This window comes from Falco cherrug, chromosome 1 (genome assembly GCF_023634085.1).
Source record: "Falco cherrug isolate bFalChe1 chromosome 1, bFalChe1.pri, whole genome shotgun sequence".
Lineage (NCBI taxonomy): Eukaryota > Metazoa > Chordata > Aves > Falconiformes > Falconidae > Falco > Falco cherrug.
The window spans coordinates 115,506,873-115,523,294 of NC_073697.1; the positions used below are offsets into that span (position 1 = coordinate 115,506,873).

General features: G+C 40.7%; 1 protein-coding gene across 1 annotated transcript in view; it reads left to right on the forward strand.

Moving 5' to 3' along the window:
- The first annotated feature begins 490 nt into the window (after window positions 1–490).
- The window catches only part of FOXK2 (forkhead box K2), a 49,081-nt gene continuing 33,149 nt past the window's right edge, over window positions 491–16,422 (forward strand). The window contains exon 1 of the mRNA XM_055722545.1: window positions 491–1,258. Within this exon, the coding sequence (XP_055578520.1) occupies window positions 900–1,258 (359 nt within the window). The 5' untranslated portion in view covers window positions 491–899. The remainder of the gene's footprint in view (window positions 1,259–16,422) is intronic.

Below are 16,422 nucleotides of genomic sequence, written 5' to 3' on the forward strand. Positions count from 1 at the left end.
TCAAAAGGCCATCAGATGTGTATGATCTTATCAAACCTCTTTTGTTTACTGTGGTCTTTTGAGGCTAAATGTGAGGGGTTACGAACTACTCCCCCGGTGGCAGCCCACCCTCTAGCAGCGTGTGGGTACTTGTATGTATTTTATTCTTGGGTATTCCCCCCGCCCCGCTTAGTGCCGCTCCTGAAAGCGTTGCTGGGGGAGGGCATGTGCGCTGCACTATCTGCCCGGTGAAAAACACGTACGTGGGTGCGGGAGGTGCCGGCGGCCTCGCTTAGGGGCCCAGCGCCGGGGGTGCCCCCGCCGGGGGGCCGCGAGGAGCGGGCCGCGTCACCCACCCCCCGCAGGTGTCAGGGCCCGGCCGCTGCCCCGGCCGCGGGGAAGGAAAGGGGCTCGTGGGGGAAGATGGCAGGCGGGCCGGCCCCGCCGGCCTGAGCGAGCACGCTCCGCGCCGCCCTGCCCTGCCTCCCCTCCCGGCCGGCGGGGAGGGGCCGCCCCTCCGCTCCCTGGGGCCGGCAGCGCCGCGGCGGGGGCCGCGGCTGGGCGCAGCCCTTCTCCCGGCACCGCGGCCGCCGCGGGGGGACAAGGGTCGCTCCGCTCCCCCGCGCGCGGATCTGCTCCGTGTTTTCCGGGCCCTTCCCGTGTTCTCGGGGCCCGACACTCGAACGTGCTGCGCGGCGCTGGCCTCGGCGCCGCTCGCCATTGGCCGCGCCGCCATAGCCCCATGGGCGTGCGGGCCGCGTATTGGCCCGGCGCCGCCGTCCATCAGCCAGCGGCGGACTGCGTCAGGTTGGGTTGAGCGGCGTCCCCTTCCCTGCCTGTGTCTGGCGGCGGCTGCGGCTGCGGGGCCGGTGCGGGCGGAGGGGCGCAGCGGAGGGCGGCCCGCTCCCTCGCTCGCTAAGATGGCGGCAGCGGCGGCGGCGGCAGCGGCCGTGGCGCGGCTGGAGGGCCGGGAGTTCGAGTACCTCATGAAGAAGCGCTCGGTGACCATCGGCCGCAACTCGTCGCAGGGCTCGGTGGACGTGAGCATGGGCCACTCCAGCTTCATCTCCCGGCGCCACCTGGAGATCTTCACCGCTGCTCCCCCGCCGCCGCCACCGGCCGGCGCGGACGGGCCGCCGCCTCCGCCTCAGGGGGACCCCGCAGCTGCCGCCGGCGGTGGCGGAGGGGACTTCTACCTGCGCTGCCTCGGCAAGAACGGCGTCTTCGTGGACGGCGTGTTCCAGAGGCGGGGGGCGCCGCCGCTGCAGCTGCCCCGAGTGTGAGTAAAGCGGGGGCCGGGCCTGCCGTCCTTCCTCCTCGTAACACCGGGGCCCGGCGGGCCCGGGCCCACCCGCCGGCGCCTCGCCGCACCGGGCTGCCCCGTCCTCCCCGGGAGGACTGGTTGCCGCGGCCGGGGTGGTGCCGCTGCTGCTCGCCTGCGCCGGTTGTCCCCGTTGCTGTTTGTCTGGCACATGGTGCCGTGACAGGCGGGGATGCGACCCCGTCCTAGCGACACGCGCGAGCGAGCGGTGCCCTAGGCCTCCTTCCCCGGCGCCCGGCACCACCCGGCCACCGGCGCCTCCGCCTGCTGCCCTCGAACGTGTCCTTCCTCCGGTGGCTCCGGCCCCGCCGGCACAGCCACCTCCCGCTCCGGCAGCCGGTGGTACAGGTGGGGAGCGTGGGACCCCGGCGGCTGACAAATGGTCACCCTCCTCCCGTGCCGGGTCTTGCACGTAGCAGTATCTGTTGTGAGTTCGGGAGCAAATCCGTCTGCAGCAGTGCTCGGAGGTATTGTAGTTAGCAAATAGAACTGGATACACCCTTGAGTATTGTTTACGTGCTTCAAAGGAAACTAGTCAAGTGGTTATCCACATATCTGGGATTTCTGAATTTAAGATCAGTGCTGAGTAAATTTTGTAACGCTCTCGGTGCTTTTGCAGGATGTACGGGGATTGTTTTGTGCGTGTGGTTGCTTTCTGATTTTGTGGTACTTTCTGCCTCTTTGCCTGATTGTAACGCTTATTTTTATGGGCAAACGGAGTCATCCACGTGAAATACTTGTGCTAGTTTTAGTGTTCTAAAATATGTGTTCCCTTATATGACGACAAATGTATTAAGAGTTTTTAAATGGTAGTACATTCCTTTACCATTACCAAACATTAACAGTCTTTGCAAAATAATTCTCTGGGGGAGTGTGCGAGGCCTACCTACTGCGTTTAAGGATATGTTGAACTGTAAATAAGTGATCTACGTTTTGAGAAGTCATGTGTAGGAAAAGTGAAAGTGTTTTGGTTTAGTATATTTTAGCTGCCTTGACTAAGAAATACCTGAAAGGTTACGCATGTTTTACCTTTATAAAGCACGTGCCATTAGCGACACAGTCTTAATGTCTTTACAAGTTTTTAAAATGTGTTTAGGGCATTGATGGTGTGTGTTTTCTGCTTTGACATCTTAGTTTCCTCACCTGGTTCCTTTGTGAAAATCAAATTGTCTTACCTTTCTGCTTTCTAGGAAATGCTCGTTCTGAAAGGGTTTAACAGTGCCAGTACGTGTAGAGTTGTATAATCATGAATACAGTTGGAGGACTTGTTTGACCTTTAACTGTTACTTCTATTTTTGCTTTCTGCTCTTTAATGTTAATAATGATTTGGCATGTGGTTAATCTATATTTTAATCTAACACATTTATGAAATATAGATCAAATACTTCTTTTCTTTGTAAACAGTTTGGTATAATACACTAATTGCAAGCAAGTCAGTGTACATTATAGATGCTGATTGCAAACAGTCTAGAATTAGTTCGGGTAATGTCAGTAGCATTCTGTTAAATGCTTAAGACCTCAGGAAAAAAAACAAACCCCAACTACTTCTTCATGCTGTCCATGTAATTATTGGATTGTAATTTATTTTAGTTCTTTCTGTCATTGCCACTTTTTAAGTGTAAAGCAAATCCTGAAGGTTTTTTTGTGTCACTTTTTATTGAACAATGATGAAAACTTCTGTGCAGTTAAAATTTCTTCACGAGTGCGTGTGGGTGGTGTTACAGAAACTAGCATTTGCTTGAAACTGACTGTGTTCAGTGATTACACCATTTCTTAGACTGCACACCAGCAGCCTTCAGTTTCAAGATCTGTAACCTGGTTGAAGTAGCTATCTCCTGGTTACAAAATGTAGGTGTGATCTTCCATCTAGTCTTGTAAATAAAAGCTTTGGCTAGAAACAATGGAGCAGTGTGTACACTGGGTGAACTAGGATTTCTTTAGTCAACAGGCATAGGGATGAGTTTTATCTTGAAGGGCAGGCAAAAGCTACAGGGTCATAGTTTGATGATTAAGAACAAATGCGGCTTCATTGCTTTTTTAAAAAAATAAATCTGTTCATATAAGGAAAGTCTTACTGGAGTTGTATAGGGAAACAGAAGTTTCATTATTTGCAAAGCTTTTTTTTTTTACTTTTTTTTTTTTTTAACACAGAAGCCTTCAGGCAAATTTGAAGCAGACCTTATCTGCTTATAGCAAGTCATTACTGTGAACTTGTCCTGACTAATATTGTTTGTAGCCATGTTCTTGAGTTTCATTGTAGATTTAACTGGTCATGCTGAAGATGATCTCCTGGATTTTAAGAATCAGTTAGTTACTTCAGTATAATGTAAACAGTAATTAACAGTTGAAACATAATTGGAAAGAAAGTAGTTTTGGTGTGAGTTCAAGATTGATGATTGCTAACCTCCAGTTCAGTAATCACAAGATCTATTTTTGTTGTTTTTTAATCCTACTGTGTTGCCAGAAATATGCTCTGCCTGTGACTTCACAAACATTTTTAATTTCAATGGCAGGTGAAGTTTAAAAAACCCAGGGTGGCCTGTTCCTTCTGATTGTTTTTAAGTGATCTTGGAAAGCAAGAATGGAGGGTCCATCTCTTTTGTCTAATAGTTAGTTACAGATAACTCCAAGTAAAATAGTTACAGACTTGAAATGTCACTAATAATCGTATGTAGTTCCAGTGTCCTTGGCTTGTACACATACACAGCACAGTGTTTAAATATGATTGCATTAATAATGTTATTGAATTTCCTGTTTTTGGAAGGGAAAAACAAATACAACTTTGTGGTCTCCTGCAAAACACATTTTTAACATCTGGGGAAATTAAATTATTAATGTTAGAGTATACTTTTACCCGTAATAAAGGCATCTTTCTTTCTACAGATACAGATGCCATCAAACATGGAGTTATTGTGCATTAAGATAACTGTTCTGGTTGCTATTTTTAATGCTTCCCTGGAAGCCTCACTCACAATTCAAATGTTTAAGGTATCAAGCAGGAGGTAATAGCAGTGGGAAGTGTGTTTTTGTTTTTCCAATTCTTGACAGACTCACGTAAGTACTTGTGTATATACAAACCAGCTATCATCTTGTTAGATTAGTAAGATGGAGACTGGGGAGAAAACCAGCAATTTTTTTGTTCATGTCCAGTAAGTAGCTCTCTTATCAATGTCATAACGCACAGAGGCATGGGATGAAGGAGGTTTTAGAGTTTCCTGTTAAATACACACAAATCAAAGCAGTTCTATTAGTCTTTTGCAGCTACCTTTAAGATGCATGGACTGTCACTCTCCAGTTCATAATGTTCATGCTTTTTAATTGGCTTCATTTGATGTTAATCAAATTCCCCCAGACTTCAGTGAAAGCATAGTTAAGATATATTGCTAGGTAAATAATAACGTTAGTGTTTGACTTTTGAGGTACTTGGCTTGAAAAAATGGGTTTTGTGCTGGGCGCAGCAGTTGTTGACAGAGCTCTTGTATACAGTTTTTGGAGAGGCAGGATTCCAGACAACTGATACAACTGGAAAAAGCAGACTTGCTCCTGGGTACAACTTAGCTCTGAAGTTGTTTTTGTTTAGTTTTTATTTTTGGGTTTCTTCAATGTGCTTGGTATATTAGCATTTGAATTCATAAAGATCCTGACATGTTCGGCTTGACTGTTCCAAGGTAATTTCTTGTTCATTTTGACAAAACCATAGATTTTGTATTTTAGTAATTACTTCTGGTTTTGTGGAAATAGATTTGTGAATTGTAAAACAAGTTATCATTAATATAAAAACAGCATTTCTAAGTCAGAGCAAAGATGTATCTAGAGTCCATTACCTTGCCTCCAAGAGCAGTCGGTACCGGATGCCTATGGAGGAGCATAAAAATGGATAAAGGAACATGGTTGTGTTGCCCTTGTTTTCTTTTGGATCCCAAAGTTAGAGCTGATTTTAACTCTTTTTGAGTTAAAACCATTTACTGTTTGCATTTTTTTTCCTCTTTTAAAAACGTGGGGTTTTTTGGATACCTGTAAACTTGCTGTAACCACAGCATCCTTGGGCAGTGAGTTCTGCAACATAATTGGAGCCCATGTTGGGAAAAATACCTCTTTTTGCTGAGTTTTTTGAACTTGATGTCTGGCAGTTTCATTTGATGCAACTTAAGTTAGTTCTTTTATAATAAGAGACTGTAAATAATTCTCCCATTCTGTCATTCATTTTGTATTTATACTGCTGAGAATGGGAGTTCTTACAGTAAGCCATGTCAAGTATGTTATACTTTAGCTTAACGTCTACTAAGTCAAGCCTGTATGGCTGCAAACTAAAAAAATTACGTTTTCATGCTTTTCTTCCTAGTATACAGAGGGCTGAATCCATATTTTTAGTTTGGTCTTGTGGTGTGGATCTACGAAGTGGGGTGCTTACTGCCTTGTAAGTAGTAGAAGCTTTCCTGCTGATGAAAGCCACTGGATTCTGAACAAGGATCAAACATAGCTATCTGCTAAGTAAATTCTGTGGAAAAGTTTGTGTTCAGCATTACCTGAGCAGGAAATAGTGCAATATATTTTAGAGAAGCTATAATGTATCAATGCACTTCTGTCATCTTGTTGCAGTTAAATTACATGCAGAAATGTGATTGCCCTATGAGTTAGAGCTGTGGCTGCATGCATGCTCAATGAAAGTTTCTCACTGGAAACAACTGTTTGGCTGAACAGTTGATGTGAATGGATCGTAACATCTCCTTAGGTAATGTTACTTGCTAGCTTAGGAAGAATATTCTTTGGTTTTAGCTTATGGCTTATGTTTTAAAGATTTTTCTCATGAATACAGGTGTTAGATACTTTAAGAAATCAAACAAAACACTTTTTTTCAATGAATATGTTTGTAAGTATAGATTAATACCTCAGGCTGGGTTGGCACTTGCTTTTTCCCTTTCTTGACAATGCTTTTGATAGATAGAGTTGTTTGTGAGGAAGACAGCTGGCTGAAATGGTTTTGAGCCCTTATGATTGATTTGTCTTCAGAGGAGTATTTTGGAGTTCCATACTGGTTGTATTAAAACTATGAATTACTTGCAAATAACCTCGAATTGTAAAACTAAGAAATGTTGGACTTGGCTGTGACTTATGAATCAGACCTCAGAAATTTTTATTCACTTTCTTTAGCAGACGCTGTGTCCCATGCCGTAATGACTAATAAGGTTAACTGGGCTGTATTTATAGGTGGTTTTTTGGCTACTTTAAAGTAGGATTTGCAAATGTCAAGCTCAGTAGCAGTAGTGTTCTCACATAAGCAGATCTGATTGAAAAGGAATGTGGGAGGAAGAAGGTAGAGCACATTATTTGAAATGAAAATAGATGAGCGTGAAGTTTTTATAGTCATAATTTATGTTACAGTTGTTTCTGTCATCTCTTTTTTTTTCATATTCCCTTCTCAATTGCACACCCCTTATGAGCAACTTCTTTTTGTTTCTGAAACAATGTTGCAAATTGTCATACACCATTCAGGTGGCTGAGGTAAAGCTTAAACAGTTTTATATTTGGAGTAATTGGCATTTGCTTTGCTTTTTCTCTTGTTACGATTGACATGTATACGAAACTTCCTTAATCAATTCTACGATTTTATTGATTTTACAAATGTTCTTACATGTATAGTTAGCTATAGGAGTAAGTACATTCTTTGTATAGCTATTTAAAATACTATAAACTGGGAAGCCATCTTAAAAAATTGATGGTTTCTTTATTGCCTGTTAAGTTCCAGTTCTAGGACAGAAGCAAGATTAGTGTTGTTTTGGTTTAAAAGTGCAAAGTTAGTATTAAAACTGCCTGTTCCAAGAATCCATAGCTGAAAGAGAGTTTTGAGATTCTTACCTTCAGTTATGATAGTGAAGTAAGAGATAAGTAAATTAAATCATTCGTTGCTTGGCATTGATTAAATCAAGATACAATACTGATATTCAGTTGTGAAATGCACTGTGTTTAAATGTAGGAAGAGACAACTTTTGCTATTGGATAAATGTAAATTAAACAGGTTAATAAATTAAGTTAATCTTTCACCCTTGCTTTTCAAAATGAATGTGTATGATTAATTATAGTTAAGAAGTGCCATAGTTTTGTAAATATTAATCCTTCGTGAAGATAGATGTGTTTTAGAGAATAATTCTGCTATGAAGGAGTTTCTGCTGCAATTAGTTTGGTGTTTTTGGAGAAATTCTGCCGCTGTTCATTTTGGTGTTTTGTTTTGGTTTTTTTGTGTGGTTTTTTTTTTTTTTTTAAGCATATGTAATTCTCAGGCACAAAGCAAAAGATTTTTTTCACAGTCATGCCTAAGCTATTCAAAATAAGATGATTGTGCATCTGATTTCCTGTATTTTTCAGTAGATACAGTAGTGCCTCCAAGACCTCAAGTCCCATTAACTTACGTAAAATTATGTAAAACGCTGGAAAAAATATAATTTCAAAGAAAATTGTGAATTTGTCACGTGGTATAGTGTGAGGCCATGTCTTTTGCAGCCTAGAAGGAGCTTTCACAACAGTCTTGTGTTTACTAATGAGCTGATGTCTTTTGTGGAACTTCATACTGAACTATTGGGAAGGTGGTGGTTTTAATCTGCTGTCTTGCTTGTTTTAATGATAAAAAGTTGATGTGTAGTGACATTTGTTTCCTGCGACTTCCTGCCTTTAAGGAGTTTTTTGACCTAGATAAAGCAGTCAGAGGGGAGGAACCATATTTATTCTGCAGCTATTCCACACTGGATGGCATAGAAAATAAGCATTAGATTCTTCAGTTAAGATTTCATCACTACTGTTTTATCACTGAAGTGTGCTAAGGCTTTAGTAAGTTATTTGAAGAGGTAGTGCAAATCTGTATTATTTTGTAATACATCATTTTTTATAGTGCTAGAGAAGGTCTGTACATAATTGGAGTCTTTGTTTCTTCACGTGCGTTTGCGTGATTCTGCTGCAGCTACTGCATGTGCTTGTGTGCTGTTCTGTCCTTCTCATTAGTGTTGCTAATCATAAACTTTTCCAAAACACTGTCTTCGTGTGCTGTACAGTTGAGTATTTGTGGGAGTAAAATTTTCAATATTCAGAATTTCAGTATGTCTTAATGAATATTGATATGGACACATCACCTTTTTATATGTCCGTGTGCACCAAATAAAATGAAAAACATGAGCAGATTGACAAACAGTTATGTCTGTGCTAAACTAAACATTCCTGTTGACTTCAGCAAGACAGCTCATGTGGATAAAGATGCATATGGAATTGAGCATTTGTAGAATCAGAGCTGTAAAGTAAAAAGCCAAGAGACATGTCATTATCACAGCTTTATGAAGCATAACAAAATTAGTATAAAGTTGACGGGAATTAATTTTAATTCAGTGTTAATTTAAGGTTTTTACATTAAGAATTCTGGAAGGCATCTCCAGCCAACCCCCTGCTGACAGCAGAAATGACTTCAGCTTTAGATCGGACTGTTCAGCACCTTGTCCATTTGAATTTTGAGTATCTCCACGGATGAAGATAACATGACTATATAAAATGCTTCACGTAACTACAAACCCATATTGAAAAAAAAAAATTTCTGTATTTCCAGTAGCAGAAATTTGGGAATACACAGGCTGGTTAGCATAGCGTACAGCTTAGAATCCTGGAAACATAGGATGGTTTGGGTTGGAAGGGACCTTAAATATTATCTAGTTCCACCTCCCTGCCCTGGGCAGGGACACCCCCCACCAGCCCAGGGTGCTCCCAGCCCTGTCCAGCCCGTCCTTGGGCACTGCCAGGGATGGGGCACTCACAGCCACCACCCTCACCGTAAAGAATTTCTTCCTAATATCTAATCTAAATCTGCCTCTTTCAGTTTAAAGCCATTCCCCCTTGTCCTATCACTACATACTTTTGTATAAAGTCTCTCTTAGTTTAGCGTTAAATAATGAAAAAAATACTTGATCGCTGCTTGATATTGTTGATCTGGAGTAAATGCAATTGCTGATAAACATTTAGTGATTATATCAATGTTGGTAGATACTGTCCTCACAAAAAATGGACTTGGTTAATCCAGTTAGAAAAAACACAAAGAGAGAGAGAAACTCAGAAGGTATGCAGGCCTACCTAACAGGGTAGGAAACTGTTCTGAAGAGTAGTAGTAAAGTGCATTTGAAAGTCATGAGTATACTGAGTTGATGTGTCAAAAGCAGTGTGATGTGATGATTGTATGGAAATAGGGGAGCTGTATCAGGCAGTACTGAGAGGTGCTGGAACTTCATGTGGTTCTGGAATCAAAATTTGTGTTAAACAGCCTTGCAGAACTGCAAAGGGTTTAAGGGGATGATTGCTAAAAAGAAGGCTGTAGGAAATCCCAAATAGTGAGGGACTTCAGGAGTTCGGTATGTTTGCCTTACCAAAAAGGAGTGCAAGATGGCTGAGGTGGTGTATATACACTTTTATGGGGATGAATTAGAGTACTGAAAGGCTTGCTAATGTATCCCATACAGCTATAAAACCCCAGAGGCTGTAAAGTAAACTCCAGGGTTTGAAGTAAGCGCATATTTTTTAGCAGTGCTGGAACAGCTTGCTAGGAACAATGGTGGTATCTCTATTTCACTATCTTCTGCTGATCAAAAATAGGTATCTTCTTGGAAAAAGTGCTTTATAAAAAAAAAAGAAACCACACACCCACCAACCTTGGTATAGTCAGACCTGGTGATTAGGTGCAGTATAGGTATGGTTGGGTAAAATTTTATGGCTTATGGCTAGAAGAGGCATAGGTAAATGAAGCGTTTTAGTTGTCCAGCCTTTACTTCCCCTGCAAGTCTTTTATAATAATCTCCCATTGGGTTGTAGCAAGAGACTTTTTTTATAATGTGTTTTAACAAGGAGTCAGTACTTGGCTTGTTTTTTAATTAAAATTGTTTATAAAGCATCAAACATCCAGTTGGGCATTTGCTTGTTTACATTTGCCAGCAGTGTTCTCACATGCAAATGATTTTGATACTTTTGTTCATTATCATCTTAGTCTTCATACTGGAGTACAGTATGAAGTTCCTAAGATCATTTTCTTATACAGTGATTCTTCAGAAATTCTTGTTCTTCAAATAAATCTTACATATTGCTCATGAGGTATAAGCCTCTTAGTTTTCTTGTTGATAAGTCAGGTTAGCGTGTAATAGAAGAAGTGTTTACACCTTGTACTGAAATGAAATTCAGGTTTTCTAAATCACTTAAAGAAATTAAGATAAATGTGTGGGTTTGGTTCAGAGATATGGACGAGCTAATGTGTTGCTTTTAGAAGTTGCTTTTAAATTCTAATTTTTACTGACATGTTGCAGTATGGGAGCAGATAATTGGCTTACCCTTTTCCATCTTCTTTCCTTTTTTTCATTTTTTTCCTTTTTTTTTTTTTTTTTTTTCCCAGCTGGGAAAAAATAGTTTACCTGCCATTGAAGCATCAATTTACTCAAAAAAGTATACCTGGAGTGTTAGTCTCTTAGCATGGGGCATGATATAGCGTTTTACTACTTGTAAGGTAAAAGTCTTATTTATGAACATACAAACACATAAATATCCAGGGGTGGAGTGGGATTTGTTTTAATTGGTTTTGATTTTTTTTTTCCTCCTTTTTTAAGACTGAGAATACATGAAAAATTTGATTCATCGCTTTGTGTTGTCCTACAGACATACTTGGGGTGTTCTAGGTGGAGTATTATTTAAGCAGACAAGGCACATACACACAGTTTATGTATTTTAGTAGTAGGCTGGCTTGTTGGTTACAGTATGAGTGCAGTAAGCGCACAGGGAAAGTAGTTGGAAAGTATAAATGGAAGCTGACTCCTAAGAAAAGAATTTCTCTCCTTAGGTGATGCTGCTATCTTCTGGTCTTTCTGAATGGTGAAGGTGGCCTATGTAACAATAAGGGGAGACAGAGTTTTAAATAAGATTAAAAAGAGTAAGGCTTAGACAAGAAAAGGGTGAGCGTACTCATGCAAAATTCTGTGTGGGGATAAGTTCAGATTTGCACCAGAGCAAGCTGATTATTTAAGCAAGCAAAAAAACTGTAAGAAATAATGGTAAAGGGGATGATTTTAGCATCATGCCATGCACAGATTAGAAAAATGGAAGAGATTAATTCTGTTACTGCATGGGAAAGATGAGGGTATAGGCCAATGTGTTTTACTTCAGGATATGGACAGGATATTAGTGGTGTTTGTAGTTGTTATGTGAGGAGAAATGAAAGGGGTTTGCTGGGAGGCTTGAAAAAAGATTGGAAAGATCATCTCAAGTTTAAGACCTGAGACTGAGAAGTAGTACAACTGTTATCCTTGCAGAATGTAAGGAGGCTCTGGCTTTGGTATTTAATTTGGGAAATGTGATTCAGAAGAATCTGGGGTCTTGCTCTTCCAGAAGCATAGGCTGTGCTTTCATGAGCATCTGAGCTAATCTCGTGTTTCACTGCCGCTGAAATGAAACATGGGAGGGGAAGGTCTTGTTTTCTGCAGTGCTTCCAACTGCAGGTTGTGCTGGCCTTGAAGCTCATCAGATGTTCTGTGAGCTGCTGATGTCTGCTGTTTTAGCTATTTTTGGGTGGTTTTCTGTTGCATTGAAGTGGCTCACAGAGAGGTCTGGCAAGCAGTGGAGCTGGCATGAAGTACGTGGTGGGCCTGCACAGACTTTCAGCAACAGTCAGCTTGCTGTGTCTTGTGGAATCATACATTAAGGAATTGCAGTTATAAGAGCCGTTAATGCTCTATGAAATAAAAATGGAAAGGAAAAGAAAGATCCAAAACAGTAGAAGAGAAGACCAGAAATAATTCTAGTGTATGAAAAAAGCACTTGCAATGTAATATAAAAATGTTTAAATCCTAGAAGTTCTTGAGACAGCATGCTTTTTGATAAAGGGGTTTACAAAGTATTTGTTTTAAGCTAAAAAATAATGTAAAAAGTTAATCTAAGTAGACGGGATGCTGAGATGACTTAGTTGTGTCATACCTTTGGTTAATGTGTGCTTTCTGGCCCTTCTTAAAAATCTCTGCATAAACGTGAATGAGAAAAAAACTGGAGAAGAAGGGGTGCAAGTTGGCTGTGGATCACCTCATAGCAGAGGACAGATGATTGTATGGTCTTCATTCCATATGCTAAATCATCAATACCTCCTGCTTAAAGGTGGACTTTGCTCCATAGGTCATTATCCAGTTTGGTGGTTTTAGGTACATTGTAGGCTAGGGAAGTCACAAGCTCTAGGGAAAATGGAACATTAGGGATACAGTGAAGGTAGATGGCCCTTGTTAAAATTTTATGTGTTTTGTTTGTAGCTGTATCCCCATCCCACCTCCCTTCTGCCAGCTCTGTTGTCTTGGAAAGCAGACTTTTCTACTTATAAGACAGGTGACTGAGTAGAGTTTGTGCAGCATTCTATCATCTTACTGAAAGAAAATTATTTTATAAGAACATTTTTAAACTTTTCTGTATTTTCCATGTCCTTTATTGCAGGGGCTGCTATATCTGTGGTGTTTTTTCACAAAACACATGAATCTGCTGAAGTTGACTATGCAGGTAGATCAGATGTGACTTGGATTTTCTGTGTTGTCTATTGAGGGTCTCTGGTAGGATGCAAACACCTCAATAAAAGAAAAAAGTTGTCATTTGAGAGAGCTTGCTCTTTCCCTTATTTATGCAGGATAGTAAAACCAGACTGCTATTTAAGGCAAATGTGTTAGTAGTTAATAAGTAAGTTCAGTTGATCCAGCCTTCCAAAAGTACTTAAGTAGCAGGCTTGAAAGTAGCTGTGCACGTGCTTTCTGTTCTGATCTAACTTGACTTCTCACTGTCACTCTGAGGCTCCTTTCAGAGGGGATGAGGTAAAACGTTTAAGAAAAACAATCATTTGGAGGAGGAGCAGATTGTAACAAAAAATGTCCTGCGTTTCCAGTTTAGTACTCAGTGGACTTGGATGCTGACAAAAGTTAGGAGGAGTGAATTACATAAATCATCAGTCAAAATCCTGTTTATAACTTCCACAGAGGTAAGCATTAAATAACGTATTGAGCAAAGATGTGTTAAAGGAAGCAAGTTATTTCCTTTCCTTACACATGTGAATATTCTGGGTGTGGCTGGGTTAGGTTCAGATAAGATTTCTACTAAGTATTCTGCCTGATCTGTCTTGCACACTTGTTTTGGGGTAACCAAGTGAAGTGCTTTTGTGTGTGTCGATCTGACCCAGGATGTTCTTTTATCAGGTACAGGGGGGTTGATGGCTTTGATCCTTTCTGCCCTTTCATCTTACTAACTATATTCGTTTTCGCTTTTTAGTAGCATGAGGGGCTGCAAGCCAGACAGTGAACTGTTATGCTGTTCAAATGATAAGAAAACACTGCTTTGAAGAGTATGCAATCTATTCTTAAGTAACTTTATTAAAATTACTAGATTGGGTAATAAGATTCTCACAGAATGATGACATTCACCCTCATGCAGTCCTACTTCCAGTGATACTATCAGGAGTCAGAGTACAGCCTTCTTCCTGGCAGCACTTTTGTAGCTACATCACTGAGTTGAAGAACAAATGCAGTAGTTTAAGGTGGTTACCCTCTGCTATGAATGTGGGTTCTGAAATGAATGCAGAACTGAGCTCTGAATTTTGGATGGGCTTCACAGTTTGTGGGTGATTATAGTATTACTCATCCAGCTTTCTAGATATTGGTAATCGCTACAAACGTTTTTGGACCTGGAAACCACAGTGTGTATGTCAGTTGAAACGTTCAGATGACAGGCACATTTAGCAACATGGGAGAGATGCAATAGGTAAAAACCACAGTAGAACTTAAGTTTTTTGTTTATCTTCTTGAATTGAAATTCAAGCCTTTGTTTTTAAAAACTTTTCCTGGTATTGGTCTGTCCATGAAGATGAAAAATGCAACTAGCCTGTATTATCAGCAAATTCCAGAACCCTTTAACAGTGCTTAAATGCCTTGGGAGCCCTGGCAAGACAAAATAACCTTCTGCAGTGAGTGCTACAAAGCTATAGCTTTTTGCCTGTTTCATTGGTTAGTTCTTGACTAGCTGCATCCCTTCTCCCTCTTTTTTTTTTTTTTTTTTTTTTTTTTTCTTATTTCTTCTGAAGGCCTCCTCTGAGGAGTGCTGCTCTTTGAGCAGAATCACATAGTGACTTCAGAAATTCTTGTGAGCTCATGGAACTGTGTAGGTTCGTTTGAGTGGTTAAGCGGAGGAATGGGGTGAGATGGAGGGAACAGCAGCAAGCTGACAACAAAACAGGCTTTTCTGGAAGTGTTTCATTTTTACTCAGTCTTTGCTTGAATATCAAATTCTGAATGTCCAGGCTTTCTGTAACAAAACTTTCTTAATTATAACTGAGATTCTGCCAGGATTCTGTTAGAACTTCTTAAAAAATGTAATTTTCTTAGCTGTTTTCTGTTTTGAATCTTCTTCTGTGGGCTAAGGTGCTGTTTTCTCATATAGTAATTTTTTTCTTAACTGCATCATAGGATATAGGAAATACTATCTCTTTCAGATAGAAGAATTTGGCACTAATGAAATGTTAAAGAAACTTGTCAGAAGATGAAATGGGAAACCTCATTCACAGTGGGAGAAGAATTCAGATCTTTCCACCTGTCTCTGTTTTAAAGATGCAAGTTAAATTCTGAAAGCACTTTGTGATCAAGATTTTTAAAATTCTTTCATTAATTTTGGCCTGTTGTGAATAGCTTTTACTGTCTGCTGCAGTACAGGCAGCCAGAGCAATCATCTGCAAGCACACCCTAGTACACAAATGTTTACTTTTCTGTCAGTAGTGAAATAACCCTGCTTGTTTTATGGTGTGGTTATTCTGAGGTTGGAAGATTGTTGAGCCTGGAAGAGATCACTAACCCCAGCTTGCTACTTAGCTATAAATAAGTTTGGTCTGCTGTGGGCTAGTAAGTACTCAAGATTCTTATGTGAGGTTATTCAGTATTTTCTAAAGGTTATCGGCAAAATGGGTGTTTTTAAGCCTTTAAAGAAAAGAAGCATGCAAACCGAGAAATGAAAAAGAGAGAGGCAAAAAAAAGTGCCAAAGAGACGAAGCATGTGAATGTAAATAACTCAGCCCTCAGTCAGAAGGATAAAACAAAATTTATAAAAGTTTTAAGTTTGGGGTTAGTGTTTTGAAGTTATTTTGGCTTAGTAGTAGCTGAAGAAAACATTACTCATATTTGTGTATGCATATTCTTTGTGTTAGCTGGAATGTGGCTGATAAGTGTGCCATAAAATAATGGAACTTCATCTGAAAATCTTAAAAGTATGGTTATATAGATGACAAAGTAGCCATAATGTGAGAGAGTATGATTTTGACCACTTGGAGAAATAACAGGGTAGTAGACAGGGAGAAGAGGCTGAGGAAGGTGTTTCTGAGGAATCAAATTTGGAGGTTTAATCAGAAACGTTGGCTGTAAAAATAGTCTTTTCTACAGTTTTAGAAATTAAGAAAAACCTGCAGTTGTGGAAATTAACATGGGAGATGACAGCGTAGAAATATGTTGTCCAAGTCCCTTTTTTGTTTGGGGTGACCTGAGCAGGTAGGATGTGGTTTTGGCAGTTTTCATAATACTCTGTTCCATTCTTGCACTGAAATGTGTTTACATGCCTTATCTCCAAGGTAAACGATCGTGTCTGCAACTTTTTCTTTTTGCAGCAACGTATGGTATTAGTTAGGTGGTTTTCTTGTTCTTCCAGTTAAATTTCTTGTCTTGAAGGTCTGAGTAGTTTAGGGTTAATTACTTTTGGATAAATACAGGTAAGTACCAGGGGGGTTGGGTGCCTGTTGCAGTGACATTGCATTTCAACTTGGAGATCCCTGGGCTCTGATTAAGGAAGTGTTGGTTACTGGATGTGTTACACTAATGCAATTTTGTCCTACTTAAGACTGTTTTGTCTTTGTGGTAGCTGCTTGTTCAAACTTTCCCAAGGGATTGAAAGAAGAGAATATGTATGACTGCCGTATGTGTTTTTATAGGGACGTTTTATGGTAAATAAATTGCTGACTAAGAACATACTGACAGTGTCTGATACAGAGAGAGCAAGAAGTTGGGCTGATAAAGTTCTTCACTGAGTGAAGGAGACTTTTATTTTTAAATCCGAAAGGA